Source organism: Balaenoptera borealis, assembly GCF_965194805.1.
Source record: "Balaenoptera borealis genome assembly, chromosome: 12".
NCBI classification, from domain to species: domain Eukaryota; kingdom Metazoa; phylum Chordata; class Mammalia; order Artiodactyla; family Balaenopteridae; genus Balaenoptera; species Balaenoptera borealis.
In genome coordinates this window covers 11,348,424-11,369,799 of record NC_138869.1, presented here as the reverse complement: position 1 = coordinate 11,369,799, position 21,376 = coordinate 11,348,424, and the positions used below count along the sequence as shown (strand labels likewise).

The window sequence follows — 21,376 nt, the reverse complement described above, 5'->3', positions numbered from 1 at the left end:
TCTGCTGCATTTGTAAGACAACAGCAAAGATAATATTGGCTTGGCCGAAAAGTTCATTCGCGTTTTTCTGTAACGTCTTACGGAAAAACCCAAACGAACTTTTTGGCTAACCCAGTATGAGAGCTCCCATTTCCCGTGTCCTTCACTGAGTGGTAGACCCTGTGCTGAAGCACCTTCAGATACACAGTTTTTGTATAATCCTTGCAATAACTATGGGGAAAGTTAATGACAGGGTAGATATCTCCAAAATGACACCAAGGTTTAGACAAATTAAGTAACTTGCCTAAGTTCCCACAACTAGGAAGTCGCAGAGCTAGCATTTGAACAAGAGCCTGCCTCCAAAGCTGGCTCTTCAACCAGTATGCCGAACGGCTGGAAGGGAAGAGTCTAGTGGCCATTCCTTCGTGAACTGCAGATGCTTCGAGTCCTTTGCCAGTGGGACGGTCCGGGTGCTGCTTCAGAGTCACTATAGCTGTGTGACCCTTCTTCCCCTGTTTAGCTGGGGACTGAGCAGGAATTCAGAGGGACTCTTCATTCCCCACCTTGACACCTTCTCTTCCAATTTAAACATTTACTGGAGGAATGCCCTCTAAGCACTAGGCACCTGTGGGCTGTCGTGCCTGCAGAGGAGACACGCACAGGAAGCAGCTGCCCCAGGGCCTTGGGGCTCCTGAAGCCCGGAACTGAGACGCTGCCAGGCTCACAGCCCCCCCCTGCTAGGAACTGTGGCAAGAGGGACACAGATAAATCAGCTGCCAGTCTGTCCCTTAAGGAATCTGAAGGCTAATCGCTCAGATGCAGTAACCAAGAATCACCGGCCAGAGGCAGTTCTTGTGTCCCTGTTTTTTGTGTCTTTCTCTAGAAGGTAAGAAGTTACATGATACATCTCTCCTGGGCCAGGCAGCCGGCCCTGGCACCGGGGCTGCCCGGGGGCCACACACTTGGCGGTCCTGTGGCCTCGCTGGGCCGCTGGGCGCAGTCCCCGAGGAAGGCCTACCCGGGCCCCGTTGGGCAGGGCTGAGGGAGGGCTGTGGAGGAAGGCCCTAGACGGAGGGAGCAGCTGTGGCAGCCAGCGGGCGGCGCCCGGCGGGACAGTCCGAGGAGGCAGGCCTCTGACGAGGAAGTCTGTGAGGAGGCCTAAGGCTACAGCGTCGAGGCTCAGGGACAAGCCCTTGGAGGGGAGCGGCTCAGCGGGTGAGCGCGAAGGCAGAATCCTCGGGAGCCAGACGCCGTGGAGACACCTCAGGGGCTCGGCGGGCCCGGAGCTGCGTTCTGGCGCGATTCTCAGTGAGGGGGTGCTTCAGGGGAGGCCGACTGAGGAGGGCGAAGATCAGCCCGGAGAGGCTCGGTGAGAAAGGCTAAGGACGGCGAGGGATAGGACTTGGTTCTGTGGGCGGGCAGACCCTGAGGAATCCCAGGGCTCTGAGAAGATCAGACAGTGAGGACTGGGGCCTGAGGGCGCACAGAGCGCCTGGACCGTGGGGAGCGGGGATGGCACACGCCGGCGTGCCGAGTACAGCCGAGCCCACAGAGGAAAGCTCAAGGGCGAGCAGCAAGCCCAGCGCGCGCCAACCGCTGCGGCGCCACGGAAAGGCCCGCCCACCCGCCGCCACGCCCGATTCTCATTGGCTACTTCTGGATCCAATTAGCCGGGCTCGAACCGTACTTCCGGTGAGAGAGAGGTCGGACCCCGGAGACAGTCGAACAGCGCGCTTGCGCGCGCTTCCCAAAGTCGCGGCAGCTCTTTGGGACAGTGGGGACAGTGGTACGCTCCCGGAGGCTGTGGAGGGCGGGGGAGGATACGTAAGGAGGAAGGACGGGAGTGTCGGGACAGAGTGGGAGGGATGGAGCCTTGGTGGACCGCAAGGAGTGGGACCTGTGGGGAGTGGAGAAATTAAATAAAACTGGGCGGGCCTTAAATAAGCAAATTAAGAGGCCAGGATTTGGTGGGCGAGGCCTAGAGGGGCGTGATCTTTGGGGCGGGGTCTCGGCGGAGCGTAGAGCTGCTTTTAGTGGGCGGGGCCATCATGGGGCGGAGCCTGACGTGGAAATGTTAGCTCGCTCCCTTCTGCAGCATAGCATGAGACATCGCACTCTAGCCTCCGTCCCGGCCCTGTGGGCCTCCATCCCCTGTCCACGCTCTGAGCTGCGCCTGGACCTGGTTCTGGCTTCTGGACAGTCATTCCGGTGAGTGACCCTGGCTCCTGGCTCCTCAGCACGGCAGATCCTGGGGTGCATTGGGGGTGACGGAAGAAACTTCAGAGTACAAAAGAGGAGACTGAGGCACGGGTGGTGACCCTGTTACCTGCTTTATAAAGTGGAGGTAATAAGCCTGCGCAGTGTTGTTGCGAGGATTACATGATATAATTGATGTAAAAGAAAGCGCTTTTACTTTGCAATTTGTAAGTCAGTTTTGTATATGGAGCAGTTATAAGATGGGAGGGCCCCAAAGGGTGCAGGAAGGGAAACTGAGTGCTAGGGCTGCCCTGTGCCTGGGGGTCAGGTGGAGGGAGCAAAGCCCTGCGCACTGGAGTGGCGTGCTGGCCGACCAGGTATGGACACTGACCCAGACTGAGGAGCATCTTTACTGCACTGTGTACCGAGGGGATAAGGGCCGGGTTGGCAGGCCCACACTGGAAGAGCTAAAGGCCGTGCGACAGTACTTCCAGCTGGATGTCAGCCTTGCTCAGCTGTATCACCACTGGAGTTCCGTGGACCCCCACTTTCAAGAGGTGGCTGAGAAATTCCAAGGTGAGTACGGAGCCTGAGGCAGGGGTTGGGGTGCTTGTGATTTGGTTAAGTTACTCAGTTTCACCATCTGTAAAATGGGGATTATATCCACCTCTTAGGATTTTATGAGGATTAAAGAAGCTAAGACATGTAAAGTGCTTAGAGTAGTGCCTGACACATAGTAATTATTATTACTGTTATTATTGTCCTGCTGACCACCATAGTGGAGTGATAAGGATATTGAGCCAAATCCTGGCTGTGTGATCTGGGGCTGGTGACATCATTCATTCTGTAAATGTTTACAGAGCATCAGCTGTGCGACTGGGGATACCACAGTGAACAAAACAGAAACAAATCCCCACCCTCATAGTGCTTACATTGTGGCTTCTTCATCTGTGGAATGGGATGATAACCCAGACCTCACGAGGTGCTATGAGGAATGAGAGCTCTGGTGTTGCTTTCTCTAACAATGCTGTCCCTCATTCCCCTGGGATCCCCCGGAGCCTTGGTACCTAGAATCTGAGGGTGAGAAGAGGCCACTCCCAATAACAGGTGATTTCTGGTCCCCCTGCCTTTCTGGTCCCCAGGTGTGCGACTCCTGCAACAGGACCCCATCGAGTGCCTCTTCTCCTTCATCTGTTCCTCCAACAACAACATTGCCCGCATCACTGGCATGGTGGAGCGGCTCTGCCAGACCTTCGGACCTCGGCTCCTCCAGCTTGATGATGTCGCCTACCATGGCTTCCCCAGCTTGCAGGCCCTGACTGGTGAGTAGGTGGGTCCTTGCCTCCGGGCCTTCCAGCAGCTTTCAGGGTCTGTTCAGTTCTCCCCTGGTGCCCTTCTCCCATCTCAAAGCTTCCTGCCTTTCTAAATACTGCCCTCATCCAGAACCACCCTGCCTGGTCTAATCAGCCCCAGTTACACCTCATCTTCCTTATCTGTCCCTGAAATGTCAGCACCTCACTAGTCTGGGCTTTTTGCCCCATGGGTTCAATGGCTCATCAGAAGACATCTGGATACAGTGTACAGTAGTTTGGGGTTAAGAGCACGCATTCTAGAGACAGCTGCCTGGGTCAGAATCTCAGCTCTGGCACGTGACTTCTACGTATATGATCTTGAGCACATTATTTAGCCTCTGTGTGCCTCAGTTTTTTAATCCATTGAATGGGATAAGAATAGCACCTACCTATCAGAGTTGTCATGAGGGTTAAGTAAAGGAATACACATACTGCAGCTAGCACAGTGTTTGGCTTATGGGACGTAAACAGAAAATTCAATATGTTATCTTTGCAATGATTCCAACAATTCTGCATCCAGAAACATACGTGTTCTTCACGGCAGCCCTGTGAGGCAAGTATTTTACAGAGGCAAGTATATCAGTTGGCAGATGTGAGAACCAAGCTAGAGAAAGTGCTTGATGACTGCATAGGAAGGAGACAGCCCCCTCTGGAGAAAACAGAATGTTTTAGGTGCTTAGAAACCCAATCTTGGGTCTTAGCTCCCAGCTTAGTAGTCATAAGACCTCAAGAAATTCATTCACCTCTCCAAGCTTCTCTTAACTTGTTTGTGGAATGGGAATAACAGTCTCTATCCAGAAGGGTTTGAGGGATGAATAAAGCAATCATGAGGTAGGTAGTGCAATGGGTTAAGAGCACAGGCTTGGTGTCCCAGACCTCAGTGCAAGGTCCCACCTCTACCATGTCCTTTCTTGAGCAAGTTACTTAACCTCTTCTAAGCCTTCATTTTCTCCATCCATAAAGTGGGAAGAACAATAATATTGTCATCAGGGTCCTTGAGAAAAGTAAGCATGATAATGTACCTAAAGCACTTAGCCCATGCATGATACCCAGCACTTGAAAATAGAAGCTGTTGCTGTTATTATGACTTTTATTTTATATCATGAATGTGAACGCCCTTTGGAAAGGTTAAGGAACTTAACTGGGGAGTTCCTCCAGGGCAGCAAGTCCTTCTCAGTCCCTGCTGCAGTGCACAGCACGTAGTCAGTGCTCAGAAAACATGTGTGGAGGGGCAGAACCCAGGCCTTAACCCTTTCCTTTGTACATGCAGGTGTCCTGGGGTCTCCCAGAGGGTGGCAAGGTAGGAGAGGGGTGCTTAGGGAAAGCATTCCTGCGGGGGGCAGGGCTCACACACTAGCCTGATGACAGGAAGGATGTGATAATGCCTGACCCCTGCTCCCCTCCCCACCACCCCACAGGGCCACAGGTGGAGGCTCAGCTCAGGAAGCTGGGCCTGGGGTATCGTGCCCGCTACGTGAGTGCCAGTGCCCGAGCCATCCTGGAAGAACGGGGTGGACTTCCCTGGCTGCAGCAGCTGCGCAAGGCCCCCTATGAGGAGGCCCATAAGGCCCTCTGCACCCTGCCTGGGGTAGGCACCAAGGTAAGGCCCCAGGGGGGTAGGAGCTGCCCTCACCACCCATGCAGAGAGTAGCGGAGGAGGAGAGAAGGCAGGCCTGAGAGTTGGGTGCTTGGATGCGGGCTTCTCTTCTGGAGGCAAAGTGGGAAGGAGAAAGGATACCAGCAGATGTTTTATTAGAGAAATGTAGAATGCAGAAAGGGTATAAAAGACATTGCTCTTTGAATGCATTTTCAGAAAAACCATTTGTTCAGGTACATATATACACTGCTATATGCAGAAATTTCCAGAAGGAATCACAGGGAACTTAATAGTGGTTACCTTTGGGAAGACAAATGAAAAGATGTTTCCACTTTTCATTTTGTTTTTCTCTTAAAATTATATGTACTTATAGAACTTCTTGTTTAATATCAACAGCATTAGCTATCAGAAAGATGATTGGGAATTTGGCATTTATTGTTTTCTTTTTTATATTTCTCTGTACTTTAAAAATGAACTTTTGTTTAAAGAACTCTTTTTAATGGGCTCTGAACTCCAGCCTAACATTAAATCTTGGTTCTGCGTCTCCCTAGCTGGGTAACTTTGGCCAAGTCATTTCACTTTTCAGAACCTCAGTTTTCTCGTCTGCGAAACAAGACAAGGGGCTTCCCTGGTGGCGCAGTGGTTAAGAATCCGCCTGCCAATGCAGGAGACACGGGTTCGAGCCCTGGTCCGGGAGGATCCCACATGCTGCGGAGCAACTAAGCCCGGGGGCCACAGCTGCTGAGCCTGTGCTCTGGAGCCCGCGCTCTGGAGCCCGCGAGTCACAACTGCTGAGCCCGCGTGCCACAACTACTGAAGCCCGTGCACCTAGAGCCCGTGCTCCACAACAAGAGAAGCCACAGCAATAAGCCTGCGCGCCACAACGAGGAGGGGCCCCCACTCACCACAACTAGAGAAAAGCCCGCGTGCAGCAACGAAGACCCAATGCAGCCAAAAATAAATTAAATAAATAAATAAATAAACTTATTAAAAAAACCAAGAACCTGAGAACCTGACACACATAAGATGTTCACCCAGTAGCACCCTCATCACAGCTGTTTTTTATTTATTTATTTTTATTTTTTTTAAAACGATTTCTTAATACCAGGAGATATTTCTTTTTTAAAATTAATTAATTAATTTATTTATTTATTTATTTTTGGCTGCGTTGGGTCTTTGTTGCTGCATGCAGGCTTTCTCTAGTTGCGGTGAGCAGGGGCTACTCTTCATTGCAATACGCGGGCTTCTCATTGCAGTGGCTTCTCTTGTTGTGGAGCACGGGCTGTAGGCACACGGGCTCAGTAGTTGTGGCTCGCGGGCTCTAGAGCGCAGGCTCAGTAGCTGTGGCGCACGGGCTTAGTTGCTCCGCGGCATGTGGGATCTTCCCAGACCAGGGCTTGAACCCATGTCCCCTGCATTGGCAGGCGGATTCTTAACCACTGCGCCACCAGGGAAGTCCACACAGCTGTTTTTTAAATTATTAATAGAACGTACAATCATAGTAACCTCAGAGTGGAGAAGGAAGGAGCTGGCTTTGGGGCTAGAAGCAGGTTGCTGGCTGGACCCTGCCATTCCTCCTCTGTGGCTCACTCTGTGTCTGTCAAAGGTGGCGGACTGCATCTGCTTGATGGCCCTAGACAAGCCCCAGGCTGTGCCCGTGGACGTCCACGTGTGGCAGATCGCTCAATGTGACTACAGCTGGCACCCCACCACCGCCAAGGGTCCGAGCCCGCAGGCCAACAAGGAACTGGGTAAGGAGAGAGTGGGATGTCGGGGCTGGCAGTGGGCTGAGGTGGTGGAAACTTCCCACACCTCCCCCTAAACCCCACCCTTGTGGATAGGGAGCAGGAGGGGCCAATTTATGTCGCCTCACCACTTCTGGTTTAGGAAGCTTTTTCCGGAGCCTGTGGGGACCTTATGCTGGCTGGGCCCAAGCAGTGAGTGTACTTAGGCTTCCCCTCCTCCTCCAGTCCTGACCCCATGGGACTTCGCCCCAAGCCTTGACCCACTTTCTTCTACCCCACCACTGCCCCAGGTGACCCTAAAGGACTCCACCCACCCCAGCCCTGACTCCAGTGGACTCTCCTTGCCCCAGCCCTGCCCCCCATGAACCCTTCTGGCTCCCCACACTGCCCCCCTAGTCTTGACCCCAGTGTACCCTCTCTCCACTCAGACTCCTACCCCCCCCCCCCCCGCCAGGTGCTGTTCAGTGCTGACCTGCGCCAACCCCACCGAGCTCAGGAGCCACCAGCAAAGCGCAGGAAGAGATGCCCAGGGCCGGAAGGCTAGGTGGGGGCACTGGACGAAGGGATTCCCCAAACACCCCTCCCCACCATTCCCCCTTCTCACCCCCATCCAGTCTCATGTTGGAAAGGGGGCTCCCTGCAGCTACCTCAGAGGCCAGGCACCCTCAAATCAAGCAGTTTGCGCGACAGTGTGGGATGGGGGTTGTCTGGGGAGACAGAGCTACCTGTGGTTTTAACCTCTTCCCTTTATTATAAGAAGGAACAATAAAATAGAAACATTTGTATGGAAAATGCAGTGGAGGGGCTGTAGGGAAAGGGGTGCGGAGTGCGGGTGGAGCAGGGTAGCTCCCCAGTTCAGGGAGGGGGCGGAGCAGGCTGCCGCCAACCCCTCCTACACAGGGGATCCAGGCCCCTAGAGCTGGGGGGCCAGCGTGGGAGACAGTTCCGGGCCCGGCTCCACGCAGCAGTCTCGACAGCAGCAGCTGGCCACCGGCCCTACACGGGGAGAGAGAGCAGAGTTGGCCACAGGAGGAGACCCTCTGCTCTAGCCTGGGTGCCTCTCTGTGGACCACCCATGCCCTCCCACAGAGCCCAGGGCCTCACCCCCAGCTGCTGGTGCCAGCAGCTCCCCGTGGCTCGCCGTCTGTCCCTGCCCCTCCTGGCTGGTGCCCAGCTGCAGCTTCCTCATGTGCCGCACCACGGCCGTGGCATTGAAGGCTTGCTGTGGAGAGAGGCGGAAGAAGGGACTTTGGAGAGAGTGGGACATCATGGGGCAGGGTCTGGCGGTGGAATTCTCGCAGCAGTTCTGTTAGTTTTATTCAGGCGATATTGGTTGATCGCCTAAAACTCCCTGAAACCTCTACAAGGCTTTATTAAATTATATTCAGTCATATCATATAGTAATACACACATACATGCACATGTATAAAATGTATATAAATATATAGATAGACGTGCGTAACTTTTTATGTATAATTTATATTCACATAATAGTAAACACTTAATATAGCATTATGTGTCAGGCACTGTTCTAAGCAATTTACATAGTAGTTCATTTAATCTTCACGAATGTCTTTGAGGTGGGCACTATTACTGTCACCATTGTCAAAGGAGGAAACTGAGGCACAGAGAGGTTAACTCACTTGCCCAGGTGTGTGTGTATCGTTCTCTCTTCAACCTATCCACTGAGATGTCCCTCAAATTTACCACGTCCCAAACCAAAATCATCCCCTAAAACAAGTTTCTGCCCCTGGGATCTCCATGTTAGTGACAGTACTGCCATCCACCTCGTCCCCAACCAAAATCTTGGGCCAGCCCTGGACATCTCTTCTCTCCCCCATTATCCATTCTACGATCACTTCTTGTCAGTTCTGCCTCCCAAACGACTCCTGGACCAACCATTGTTCTCTGTTCGCGTTGCCATTGCTCTGGTCCAGGCCCTCACCGTCTCCTGACTGTGTCTCTGCCACAGCCCCCTAAAGGGTCTCCCGGCCTGCACTGTGCCTTTCTGCATCTTGAGAGCCCTTTCTAACGGGCAAGTTCCAGCTGAAAATCCTTCTGGGGCTCCTCAGCAGCCTCAGGATCAAGTCATTGCTCCACTGTGGCACTCAAGCCCCCGAGCAGCCTGGCCCCTACCTGTGTCTGCAGCCTGGGCTCCTGCCCCACAGCTCCTCCGGTCCAGCCAGGCTTAGCGCTTGCACTGCCCTGAATGGCCGCGCACTCACGTCTCCTGGCCCTTTGCACCCTGGTTCCCTCTGCCTCAGATATTATTCTGCTGTGACCAGCTAACTCCTACTCGGCTATCACGTCTGACAGGTTTATGCCCCTTCCAGGACCTCGTAGCTTGGGTTCGATGTCTCCTTAAGAAGTATACACTGTTCTTTCTCCCTCTAGACGTGGAGGTCAGGGACCATCACTGGAATAGAGTAGGTGTCACAGAGCATTGAACGAATGAATGAGGTTCTTCAGTAAGCACCCCTGAGCATTTACACTGTGCCCCACGACGTGCGAGCTGCTGTGTGAGCTGACGGCTGGATGGGGGTGGGGAGGAGTCCTGGGGAGGCTGGGACCCAGGACTAAACGTGGGCTCACCTTCCACTTGCTCTTGGCAAAGTTCTTCTTGATCTGCTCGCTCACCGACTGGTGAATATTCTTATCTAGAGCCGTATCTCCTGCAATCCTAGAGCGGATGTGTGTGGAGGGTTGTCAGTGAAGGTAGAGGCAGGCCTGGGGCCCCAGATCCCACCCCAGCCCGCAGCTTGTGGGCGCTCTCACCAGGGGTGCTGCAAGGCCTGTTCACAGGTGAACCTCTGCTCTGGATCCTTCTCCATCAAGTGCCGGATGAAGTCTTTGGCTGAATCCCCAAGACAAGAGCAAAGACAGCATGGTGGTGCCTGAGAACACCCCCAAGATAGAACCCACCCCTCAGGTCTGGCCAGCATCGAAGCCAGATCTGTCCATTCACCGCCCCACCCCACCTGCACCCTTTTCTCTAAGCCCCCAGACCCACCCCAACCCTCCAGCTTTCTCCCTTAAGAATAACTTGTTCCTAGAGAAGATTGTGCTCAGTGTATTCACACTGATGTGTGCATGATTGATAATGGCTTCACAGCTTTGCCTCCTAACTGGAGGCACAGGAGGACAGATAAAAACATGAATGGTGGTGTCTTAGGCATTAGGAAGTCAGTGGGGGGAGGTATTTTCTAAAATACTATGTTTGAAGACCAAATGAATGAAAGCCTACAGTTTCTCAGCCCAGGAGCCCGGCAAAGAGAAGCACCCAGGGTGGGTGTCTGGTCTCGAGGACAGCTCTTAGTCTGGGGCTGGGGAATCAGGTGGAAGGAAGACAGTGAGGAGACCCCCAAAGCAGATGAGGAAGGCACCGGAGGTAGGACCCAAGGGAAGAAAGCAAAGCCCCAAATACCGGAGTCAGAGATGTCGTCCCAATAAGGAGAGTCAAACTCGTACTCGGCCTTCAAAATCTGTTCGAAGAGTTTGGCATCATTTTCGTCATAGAAGGGGGGATAACCACAGAGCCTGGGCGAGGAGAAACTCACTCTCACCTCCACTTGCAGTGTGCCCACTGGCTCCGGGATGGAGCTTTGGGGCAGTCTCAAGGATCAGGCAGGACCCACAGGAAGGAGTTCCCCCTTTTACAAAGGGGGGAAATGTACCCCTCTCTGCCTTGCTCACTCCTGTCCAGCTACCCTGGCTTTCTGTTCCTTAACGTGCCGCCATCTGTCCTTCCTCAGGGCCTTTGCACTTGCTGTGCCTTCTGCCTAAACCATTCTCCCCCCACACCTCGAATGTCTGGCTCCCTCACTTCAGCCAGGATGCCACTCATGCCACCTCCTCAGAGAGACTCCCTGACCTCCTATCTAACATAGCATCCATCCCCATCTCCCTCCCCTGCTTGATTTTTCTTGTTGATATTTCTTACCACCTGCCATTATTTTATAGATTTATTTACTTATTTATTTTCTGTCTCCCTTACGAGCATGTCTGCTCCCCGAGGGCAGGCACCTTGTCTGTCTTGTTCTCTGCTAAAGCCCCAGTGCTTGGCACAGTGCCAGAAACATAGTATTTGTTGAGTGAAGTAATATTAGTCATTAATTGGTAGATATAAATATGGACGGCAGGAAGGAAGAAATGGCAGAGAGGAGGAAGAGAGTAAAGTAGGGGAGAGGAGAACTCTGAAGCCACATCCCCAACGGCCAAGCCCCCACTCACAGGATATAGGCGATGACCCCAATGGACCAGCAATCCACTGCCTTGCTGTAGGGCTTCTGGGCCAGCACTTCAGGGGCTGTGGAGGGAAGGGGACATGGTGGTGACAAATCTGCCCGGCAGCTTTGGGTTCCTCCCCCGCCCACAGTCCCAGCCCACGGCCCAACGCACCCACGTATCCTGGGGTCCCGCAGGCTGTGGAGAGCATGCTGCCGGGGTCTTCCATCTTGGAGAGGCCAAAGTCGGAGATCATGATCTTGGAGTCTTCATCCAGGCTGTAGTACAGCAGATTCTCTGGCTTGGAAGACGGGAGGGTGGGGAAGAGGAGTGGGAGATGGCCAGAGGCCAGCAGGACCTTCTGCCTCCCCAAGCACCCCAGCGAGCCCCCGAAAAGCCACTGTGGCGTCACAACTGCCATCTTGGTTGGAGGCACAAGAAAATTAAGTTCGAAGTTCCAGAAGGCCAAGGGCCTCGGGGATATGGAAGGGAATTTCCTATAAACCTCAGGTGTGTACTGTGACGCCCTGAATAATTTTTGAGGAGCTCCTGTGCACCAGATCCTGTGCTGTGCTTGATTTCAATTTATCCTTACCACATCCCTGCTAGGCCACTCTGAATAATCCCACTTTACAGGGGGAGAAACTGATGCCTTGAGAGGCAAAGTGACTTGCCTGAGAATGTACAGTTAGGGAGGGGAGTGGCAGGGACAGAATTCAGACCCAGATCTGTTTCACCCTAGCGCTCTTCTCCTAGAGCAGAATGAGATGTACTACAAAACGTGAACCCCGTCATTGTCTCTGAGGAGCAGGCTTTCAGGGGCTTCTGGCTTTCTTCTTTGTGTTTTGCTGCCCCATTCAAGTTTTCTACAAAGAGCAAGTGGGACTTTTATTATCAGAAAAAGACATAAGATGCGACTGGGATAAAATAACAGCACAGTTCACCTTTGTGTCCATTTGTGTGTCGGAAATGGAATGGGGAGGAAGCAGTTTAGGGGTTACCAGGTCAGTTCTGCAGATGGGAAGGCAAGGCTCAGCAAGGGGGTGAGAAGTACCCAAGGTCTCAGTGAGGAGTTTGCAGAGGCCCCACCTCTGGGTGCCCCAGCTCCCCACACACCCTCACACCCACCTTGAGGTCTCGGTGTACGATGCCCAGGTCGTGCAGGTACTTGACGGCATCCAGCACCTGGAAGATGAGGCGGCTGGCGTCCCGCTCTGTGTAGAAGCCTTTTTCCACAATTCGGTCAAACAGCTCCCCACCTGACACCCTGTAGCCAGGGACAGGGCAGTCTGGACAAGAGAACGGGAGGCAGAGAGGCCAGGGAGGGGGCAGCAGGGAGAGGTGTGAGGAAGGGGCAGAGGCAGGGCCACTCACAGCTGCATGATGAGATAGAGGTGTCCCCCACTTTCATAGATGTCATCCAGGGCTACAATGTTGGGGTGCTTGATCCTGAAAGGAGAAATGAGGTGGTTCAGACCTGAGGACAGTTCAGCCACCTCCCCACCCTCATCGTGAAGAACCACCGCCTGCAAACCTGGGCAGGACGTGCCAAAGATCTGGGTCTCAAAGGGAAAAGCTGATTTACCATGATGTATCATAGTGTCATGGAAGGCAGGAGAGCCACGGGGGTTAACACTGGGCTCCAGCGTCAGACAGACCTGGGTCCTCATCCGCCTCTGCCATGTGCTGTTTGGGGGCAGGTCTTCTCACCTCACAGTGCTGATCAGTGTATGATTTTAACACTTGTCTGGGTTTATACAGTTGTCAGCCTCCCCCACCAGAACGTCATCTCCACGAGGCCAGCAGCTTTATCTTGCTCACCACTGTTGCTCTGCACCTGGTGCAGAGTGGGTGCTCACTCATATTCACTGAATTGAGGGTAACCTCTCCGGGCCTCAGTTTCTTCATCTATAATATGAAGCCGGTGATAGTACTTCCCTCCAAGTGTTGGAGTGAGGATCATGTGAGGAAATGCAGGGAAGAATCGGCACAGTGCCTAGCACACAGTAAACGCTCCAGAAATGAACCAGTGATGGTAATTGAGTTTGATGGAAGATTTGGCTCTGCCACACACTTGCTGTGTGACCTTGGGCAAGTCCTTTGTCCTCTCCGGGCCTCAGTCTTCCTGACCCAATAGTGGAAATGATTATTTTGTCCCTGCCCATGGTGGTTGGAAAGCTCAGGTGGGGGAGGCTGGAAGTGAAGATTCTATATGAGCTTTTCAGTGAGAACAGCAGGTTTCCCATCAGCATGAACAGTTCAGAGACCATTTGGTTGTTGAGTCAGGGCATCCGCAGATGGGCATTTTTCAACTTGCTGGGTGGTTTAATATGTGGCAGGAACTTGCAGTAGGTCTAGAGATAACGTCAGTTGAGATACATGGGTTCAAGACATGTTCAAGGATTGACCTTTAGATCTGATTGGACATTAAACCACTGTAAAGAAGCAGTGGCATCTCGGTCACATCTGTCATGTTAGCTGTTGTGCCAGGCACTTGAAATAAAGGACCTCTAATGCTCCCCAAATCCCTACCAAGTGGAGATTATTACCCCATGTTACAGATGAGCAATTTGAGGCTCAGAGAGGTTAGATGATTTGCCCAAAGCAGAGATAGGAAGTGAATGGGAGGGGTCAAGACAGGGTCAGCCCAGGGCAGGGACAGGATGTGGCTCACGTACTTGTGCAGGACAGCAATCTCATTCTGCATGCTGCCCTCCTTGCCCTCCAGAGCCTTCTTGGCGATACATTTGATGGCCACCAGCTTCTGAGTCCTCTTATCTTCTGCCAGGATTACCTCTGAGAAGGCCCCTCTGCAGAGAGAGGGGATTCACGAGGTGGGGAACTCAGCTTCCCTCCAGCCTCTCCTCCATCCCCCTATGGGTTACGTGACCATCCCCAGACCAAGGAGATGCGATGAGCCTCCCTCCATCACTCATTCACCTCCCTGGTGCCAGAGGTGACCCAGCCTGGCCAATCAGAGTAGTCTATCCCCTGGCCACAGTAATTGGGTCCTGTGATATAAGCCAGGTTACTGGCACTTTGAGAATGAGGTGCTCTTTCCTGCTAAGCTGGTAAGATGTAAGCTTGGAGCTAATGGTGGTCATCTTTGCCACCACTTAGGGAGAGCCTGCTTGAGAATGAAGCCAATACAAAGGAAATCAGAGCTGAGAAACCGTCAAAGACAATTTCCTGATAACATCATGTGAGCCCCTGCATCCCATGCCTGAAGTTTACTCCCTAGGCTTTTTTATTATGTGCATGACTGATTCACTCCTTTTTCTGAAAGCCAATTTGAGTCATGGCTTATTTAACACCCTTTAGAACCATGAAGAACCATCAGCATCACCTGGGAACTTTTCAGAAGTGTGGAATCTCAGGCCCCACCCTAGACCTACTAAATCAGAATCTGCATTTTTAATTTTTTATTTATTATTTTATTTTTGGCTGTGTTGGATCTTTGTTGCTGCGCACGGGCTTTCTCTAGTTGCGGCGAGCGGGGGCTACTCTTTGTTGCAGTGCACAGGCTTCTCATTGTGGTGGCTTCTCTTGTTGAGCACGGGCTCTAGGCACGCGGGCTTCAGTAGTTGTGGCTCACGGGCTCTAGAGCGCAGGCTCAGTAGTTGTGGTGCACAGGCTTAGTTGCTCCGCAGCATGTGGGATCTTCCCGGACCAGGGCTCGAACCCGTGTCCCCTGCATTGGCAGGCGGACTCTTAACTACGGCGCCACCAGGGAAGCCCTAGAATCTGCATTTTAACAAGACTGTCAGCTGATGTGTATGCTCACTGAAGTTTGAGAAGCAATGCTTTCTAACAGGCTCTTAGAAAGGAACACATTCATTTTCACTAAAGTTCACTGATTAAGGAGGGTTTACTAGAGTGTTCTTTCTAGGACGATTTGCTTTCCCTGGGATAATAAGAAGTCATAAGTCAAAGAAAAGCATCTCTCGTGAAAGCTCAATCATCAGAATAACTAGTGACTGTGATAGCCTCATTGCTGCTTTCCAGTCTTGTCCCTCTCCAATTTACCTTCTATGCTCTGGCCAGAGTGACCATCCTGAATTGCAAATCTGCCACAAAGTCTTAAATGTCTTCCTATGGCTCATGGGATCAAGTCCAGCCTCCATAGTTTGGCTTTCAGGCCTTACATGACCTGTTCCTCTCTCTTCTCAGCCTCTTCTTCCACTCTTCCCCCAGCCTCTGATTAGAAGCTCCACTAGACTCTGTCTCCTTCCACACATAACATACCTCTGAACCTTTGCTGATGCTATTCCTTCTGCCTGGAATGCCTTCTCCCTCTCTGACAAGTACACTCCTACTCATCCTTTAGTCCCCAGCTCTAATACTCCCTTCTCCAGAAAGTTCTTCTCCACACAGAAGCCACTGCTCTCTCTGGGCTCAACAAAGTCCTCATTCCCGGATTTAGCTAGAGCACAGCACACACCCTGTTGTCATTTTCCGTAGGTCTGTCTCCCTCACATGTTTGGGATCGACTTGGGAGATCAGATTTGAGTTATTTCTGGATTCCCACCACTGAGAACAGAGCCACGCCCAGCTTCAGTTCCAAAACCTTGGCCAGAACCCCCAGTTCTTGGCAGCAAGTTTGAAAAACTGGCTCCTTCATTCCTCCTACTTTCTTCTCGTCACAGGAACCCAGAGCTGTGGCAAGAGCAGCCTCTGTTCCACCCACTGTCAGCCAGAAGTGAGAAGCCCAGGCCAGTCGGGCCATACAAGGCCACCATGGGGCCTGGGCGGTAGGAAACAGGAAGCAGTGATCAACTGGCTAGAGGAAGCACCACCCTGGACGCAGCCTCCCCAGCCAGTCAGGCTCAGGAGTGAGGACCTTCCCAACCCCACCCCCCAGCTCAGGGACAGCTCCCCCCTTCTCCCCTGCCCTGAGACTCACGTTCCCAGAACATCACGGAAGTCGTAAATGTCCCCAATGTCCTCCGCCTGCTTCCAGCTGGGGCCTTCCACTGCCCCCGGCATGGCCCACTGCCCCCTGGCCACAGCCAGGTCTCCTGGGAAAGGGAATGGAAGGAAAAGACTCAGCCGGGCCCAGCCTTCTTCGTGGGAACTTACTGGGGGCCCCATTCAGCCTGTGTTTATTCATTCCTTGATTCATTCATTTGACAAAATCATTCAACTTTCACTCATTCACAGGTCATTTGGTCATTCAGCAACACCCATGCATCATATCCTTATGCCTAGAGGAAAATCCTTCAGGGTGGCAGCAAAATTCTTTATTCAACAAAGTCACTCATTCATTCGTTTATTCAGCTCACCTCTCAGTTTCTCCCTCTCTAAATCCAAACACTCAGGGGGACACTGACCTCTGGGAGGACAGCAGAGAAGACCCCAGAGCAGCTTGTAGAAATGCACAGACCCGGAGGATCCCCCGTCCCCAGAACCAGCGATGTCCCAGCCCCACCCTGGGAATTGCTGGGGTGTCTCCTCTCCCTCCTCCTTCTCCCTGCCAGGCCTCTCGGAAATCAGGTTTCCGTCAGCCTGGGCTTCCAGCAATATCTCAGCCATGTTTTTAAATAGCTCCTTCTGCACTGTTACCACAGCAACAGCAGCCACAGCTGGAGCTCCCCGGACCTCCTATTACCCCCCTCTCACTCCTGACTCCCCGTCTGGGTCCCAGCAGCCTGAGAAATGGTCCCACCCAACCTGTCCCCTCCCGGCTTGATCTCACCCTGATCCAGCCTGTACTTTTCTCTGTTGAGACCTCTGTCTCAACCAGCAGTGGAGGGTGAGCATTCTCTCTCCATTTATCAGATGGAGAATGGGGAGACTGAGGTTGGCGATGGATAGGGTCTGGACCCAGAGTTGCCCAATGACCCTAGCTGGGGGCCCAGCTAAGCTTGCTGAAGGTAAAGGCCTTGGAGGGTGCTGCAGCCAGACTAGGACCCATCCAGAGAACACAGCCTCTCAATCCCATCCCAGGCCCACAGAAAGTGAGGCCAAAAGAGAGTCCACTGTGTGACCTCAGTCACTGTGTGACCTCAGGGAGAGCACTTTTCTTCTGTTTCTTCTGTGGGAAAATGAGGGGAAGGTGCCCTGACTAGAGCCCCTGGTGTGCGATCCCACTCTTTGGGTGGGACTTTGTTCCCAGGGGGGTCTGGCCACCTATCCCAGGGGCAGAAACTTCTAGGAAAGGAGACTTGATGGTAAGCTCTAGAGGCAGAATTTTTAAACCCACCTGGAGGCCTGGCAAATACAAACCTCACAGTTCCACACATATCCCTACACCCAGATACACCACACCAAGACCCACCCACACCCCTGAACCCAAACACCTGCCCCCAGATCCAGCACACTCCATCTCCAGATGATACTCTGACATCTGATCATACATGTACCCCCAGACATCAGCACACATGTCCAAAGACACACTTCCTCAGACATCCTCACACCCAGATATCCCTCCCACGGATCCCTCTCACACCCCAAAACACACATCCACACACACCTGGATGAGATGACATGCAGACAGGACAGACACACCCCTCACCTGTACAACCAGACATCCCAGATTCATTCACATCCTTCACCCTCCAGCTCCTATACACCCTAGAAGCTCTTAAACTCCAAATCCTCATACATCTAACTCCAAACATCCTCAGTACACAACTGTATACCCCCCAACTCTGACTTACTACCCTTTGAGCCAGATTCCAGCACACACAACACCTAGGTACACATGTGCAGCCCAAACACTGATTCCCAGACATCCCCACCCATACGGATACCCTTACACACCAACATGCTGCAACTTCATATCAGATCCACTTGCGTGTGCTATGACATTCGCATACCCCAACACGGCCCCCACACGTCTTTACCTCCTAATGCCCAGTCCTTCCACATTCAGGCCCAGCTGAAGGCAGACACACACACGCACACATACACACACACACACCACACCACACCACACCACACACCACACACACACCACACCACATCACACACACACACACACCCACCCACCCTCTCCTCCTTCCTCTTTTACCCACTCAGTTTCCCACCGGCCGCCTGGCACCTGCTGGGCCTGGGGCATAGGTGGGGGGGAAAGGCCCAGCCCTGACCCTGTAGAGTCCAGCACGCCCAGGCACCCCCTCCCATCTTTCGGGGATGGTATCCAGCGGCTGAAGGGTCCCGCCTCCCGCCAGCGCCCAGGGTCGCGGGCGGGGCGGTTCCCGGCTGTACCTGCGGCTGCCCAGCCGCGGGGCTGGCTGGGAGGCCCGAGTTGGCAGGTGCCGAGCTCCGTCCGCCGTCCGCCGCTGCTGCGCGCTTGGGCCGCCCGCCCGCTCTTGCGGTGGGGCTCGGTTCGGGCTCAGCTGCCTCCCTCCGCCCCCCCGCCCGCGGCTCTGATGTCAGAGGAGGAGGAGCCTGCGGCGGAGGGACTAGGGACTGGGAGGTGAGGCTCAGCTCCCGGGCTAGGGAAGGGGCGCCGGGGGCGCCGGGGGCGGGGGTGGGCGGGGAAACCCCTTAGTTCAGGTTGGAGCCTCCCTTGGAGTCTTTCTATCCTTCGTCTCCTGGCAGGGTCCCCGTTTCACAGAAGGAACAACTGAGGCACAGAGATGAAGGGTTCAGAATCAGCAATTGGTCAGAAGCAGAGTCGAATTCGAACCCAAGTCTGTCTGATGCCGGAAGCTGGTCATTGTCACCCTGTCTCTTGGAGTTTCTTTCAGACCAGTTCCGTGAGCTCCCTTAAGGTTGGACTCTGTCCCTCCTCCCCTCCCCCTCCCCCCACCTCCGTCCCTGGGAAGGGCTTAGGAGACTGATGGGGGTGGAGGGACGGGGCCGTAGGGAAAGGACAAAGCGAGAGTAGGAGGCAGTGAAGAGAACTGAGGCAACCGCAGGGTGGGGGCCGCATTTGACAGGCGGGAAAACTAAAGCCCGAAGTCCCCCTCTGAGGCAGAGCTGATGCTCTACTTCCCTACACCTGCCGGGCAGAACAGGTGTGGTGCCCAGAGAGCCTGGGGCGGGGAGGGACGGTGGCGGAGGGAGAGTTAAATCAGGATCCTAGAGGAAGTCGGCCAAAGAGGGCCACGTGACTGGGCAGGCGCCAGTGGCCGATGGCTCGGGGCCAGGTTGGGGGGGGAAAGCCCGAAAGTGCTCCGGGGAGGTAGGCAGGGGGCCAAGGAACCTGACTGACGTCCTCTTGCGCAAGGCCTTCTTTGGGAAGGTGGCCCGGGGGGGCGGGGCAGCAACTCCCAGGAGGTAGGGGTGGGACTGAAGTTTGAACCCAGATCTGTCTGACTCCAAATCTTTCAATGCGCTATCACTGTTTAATTAGCAGGGAGAGAAGAGGTGTGATGAATTCGACTGAAGCCAGCCAGAGGAAGCTCGTTGCCGAGGTCCCCAACTCCACCTCCATCATCACCCAGTGCTGCCCCCAACTCTTGAATTCCTGCATTTTCCAGGAAGGTGGGGAAGGGACAATGCTTACCCCCAACTCAATTTCAACTGGCTTTTCCCTTTCTTATCCTGAGGACTGTGTCTGAGGGTGGTCAGTTATTATGCCCATTTTACAGTGAGAAAGGAAGATGGCTGAGGTTCCTAGAAAGGCTTTTTTTTTTTTTTTTAATAAATTTATTTTATTTAATTTATTTATTTTTGGCTGAGGTGGGTCTTCGTTGCTGTGCACGGGCTTTCTATAGTTACGGCAAGAGTAGGCACGCGGGCTTCAGTAGTTGTGGCACGTGGGCTCAGCAGTTGTGGCTCGTGGGCTCAGCAGTTGTGGCTCGTGGGCTCCAGAGCGCAGGCTCAGTAGTTGTGGCGCACGGGCTTAGTTGCTCCGTGGCATGTGGGATCTTCCCGGCCCAGGGCTTGAACCCATGTCCCCTGCATTGGCAGGCGGATTCTTAACCACTGCACCACCAGGGAAGTCCCCCTAGAAAGGCTTTTGAGACTAACTTAACTGAGTCACACTCTGCCTTTCTGAGTCTCAGTTTCTTCATTGGGAATATGGGAATATCGATGACTGACTCCTGAGAATTCTATGAGACTGATGTATGTGAAATGCCTTGAATACCACTGGGATTAAAAATTTGACAGCTAAAATGTACTTTTAGTGTAAACTGAGGCTCAGAGAAGGGACCTGGTTTGCCTGGGGGATAGGGGGCTAAGGGGCAATTTCCCTCCCCTAAATCTCCTTGCCATTGGTTAGATTCTTTCACTTGTCAGGTAATAGAATCCCAATCTAAGCCACCTTCACCAAAGAGGAGCCTATGGCTCACAATAGCTGAGGCAAGATTGAAAGAGGAACACCATGGATCAGGGTGTGAGACTGGAACTGGAGACACAGTACTTGGAGGATGTGCTTTCTCTCATCTCTCCTTGTCTCGATTTTTCTTTACACTTCAGCTTCCTTTCCTCTACAGAGTGATCTCCTCTACCTGGCAGGAAGCATGGTGTGAGGCAGCCCCAACTTTCCAACTGAACCCAGCAAAAGAGGAGCTACACCCAGTTTCATGTATCAGTCTCAGGGAAGGACTCCGATGGGCTCTGCTGGAGTGACATGCCTATGCCTTTACCCCCAGAACTGTTGCCAGAGGAATAAGGTGCTATACAGGGTAAGTGTCTTGTCATGGGCAGCCACACCAAAGTCACAGGGAATGAAGATGGCTACCTTGCCCAAAGGAAATAGTAGTGCTGGGCAGGCACAACTAACAAATCCATCCCAGCCCTGCTCCCATCAGTCAGAAAGAAAACAGTGTTAATATGTTTTGGTACATATTCTTCCAGACTTTTTTTGATGTGTATACATATACACACTTCCTCCTACAGCCCCCACTTCCAGTGAGCATATTTCAAGGTACTGAAAAAGGCAAGGAAAGTCAAATATATGGAAAAAAAAAAGTAAAGGAAATAATCCTCTTCTCTCTTTTGTTATTAAAAAATGACAAAACAACTCAGACATCTCCATCAATTCTTTTATTATTCTTTCTTTCTTTCTTTCTTTATTTGGCTGCCCCAGGTCTTAGTTGAGGCATGTGGGATCTTTAGTTGCAGCGTGCAGGATCTTTAGGTGCAGCATGCGAACTCTTAGTTACAGCATGTGGGATCTAGTTCCCTGACAGGGATCAAACCTGGGCCCCCTGCATTGGGAGCTCGAAGTCTTAGCCACTGGACCACCAGGGAAGTCCCTCCATCAATTCTTGAATCCAACAGAAAATTAGCCATTAGATGAGTGAATGATCTTTTAAGATTAGAGAAAAATGGAAGAAATCACAAGGAAAAGATGGACAGGTTTCTTTACAAATATAAAAACATTC

The 21,376-nt window shown here is 52.8% G+C and overlaps 2 protein-coding genes across 22 annotated transcripts in view; one reads left to right on the top strand and one right to left on the bottom strand.

Moving 5' to 3' along the window:
- Positions 1–1,382: 1,382 nt before the first annotated feature.
- OGG1 (8-oxoguanine DNA glycosylase) overlaps positions 1,383–21,376 on the top strand; it is a gene marked incomplete at its 5' end in the record, with an annotated part of 42,088 nt that continues 22,094 nt past the window's right edge. Inside the window, 9 exons of one of the 20 annotated variants that reach the window (XR_014232063.1) lie at positions 1,383–1,803; positions 2,075–2,187; positions 2,504–2,751; positions 3,318–3,497; positions 4,946–5,127; positions 6,731–6,875; positions 15,740–15,925; positions 18,613–18,811; positions 19,399–20,416. Coding sequence is in view for 12 of the 20 variants with exons in the window: in XM_082344410.1 (XP_082200536.1) it covers positions 1,492–1,803; positions 2,075–2,187; positions 2,504–2,751; positions 3,318–3,497; positions 4,946–5,127; positions 6,731–6,875; positions 15,740–16,023 (1,464 nt within the window). Of the gene's footprint in view, positions 1,804–2,050; positions 2,188–2,503; positions 2,752–3,317; positions 3,498–4,945; positions 5,128–6,730; positions 6,876–6,965; positions 7,062–7,323; positions 7,662–14,213; positions 15,715–15,739; positions 16,366–18,612; positions 18,812–19,395; positions 20,418–20,465; positions 21,055–21,376 lie in introns of those variants that run through there. The other 19 variants (XR_014232064.1, XR_014232065.1, XR_014232060.1 and 16 more) reach the window with 19 other exon arrangements.
- CAMK1 (calcium/calmodulin dependent protein kinase I) lies at positions 7,598–16,105 on the bottom strand. Of its 2 annotated transcripts, XM_082344437.1 has the most exons (11): positions 15,997–16,105; positions 13,772–13,903; positions 12,468–12,542; positions 12,222–12,360; positions 11,268–11,394; positions 11,100–11,175; positions 10,294–10,406; positions 9,645–9,723; positions 9,462–9,549; positions 7,974–8,091; positions 7,598–7,865 (listed from the first exon to the last, which is right to left on the bottom strand). In XM_082344437.1, exons 1-11 carry the CDS (start codon positions 16,077–16,079, stop codon positions 7,783–7,785), a joined length of 1,113 nt encoding a protein of 370 aa, XP_082200563.1. In that variant the 5' UTR covers positions 16,080–16,105; the 3' UTR covers positions 7,598–7,782. The 2 variants fall into 2 exon arrangements, with proteins under 2 accessions (XP_082200563.1, XP_082200564.1); XM_082344438.1 differs by lacking the exons at positions 7,598–7,865; positions 7,974–8,091 and adding an exon at positions 9,268–9,285.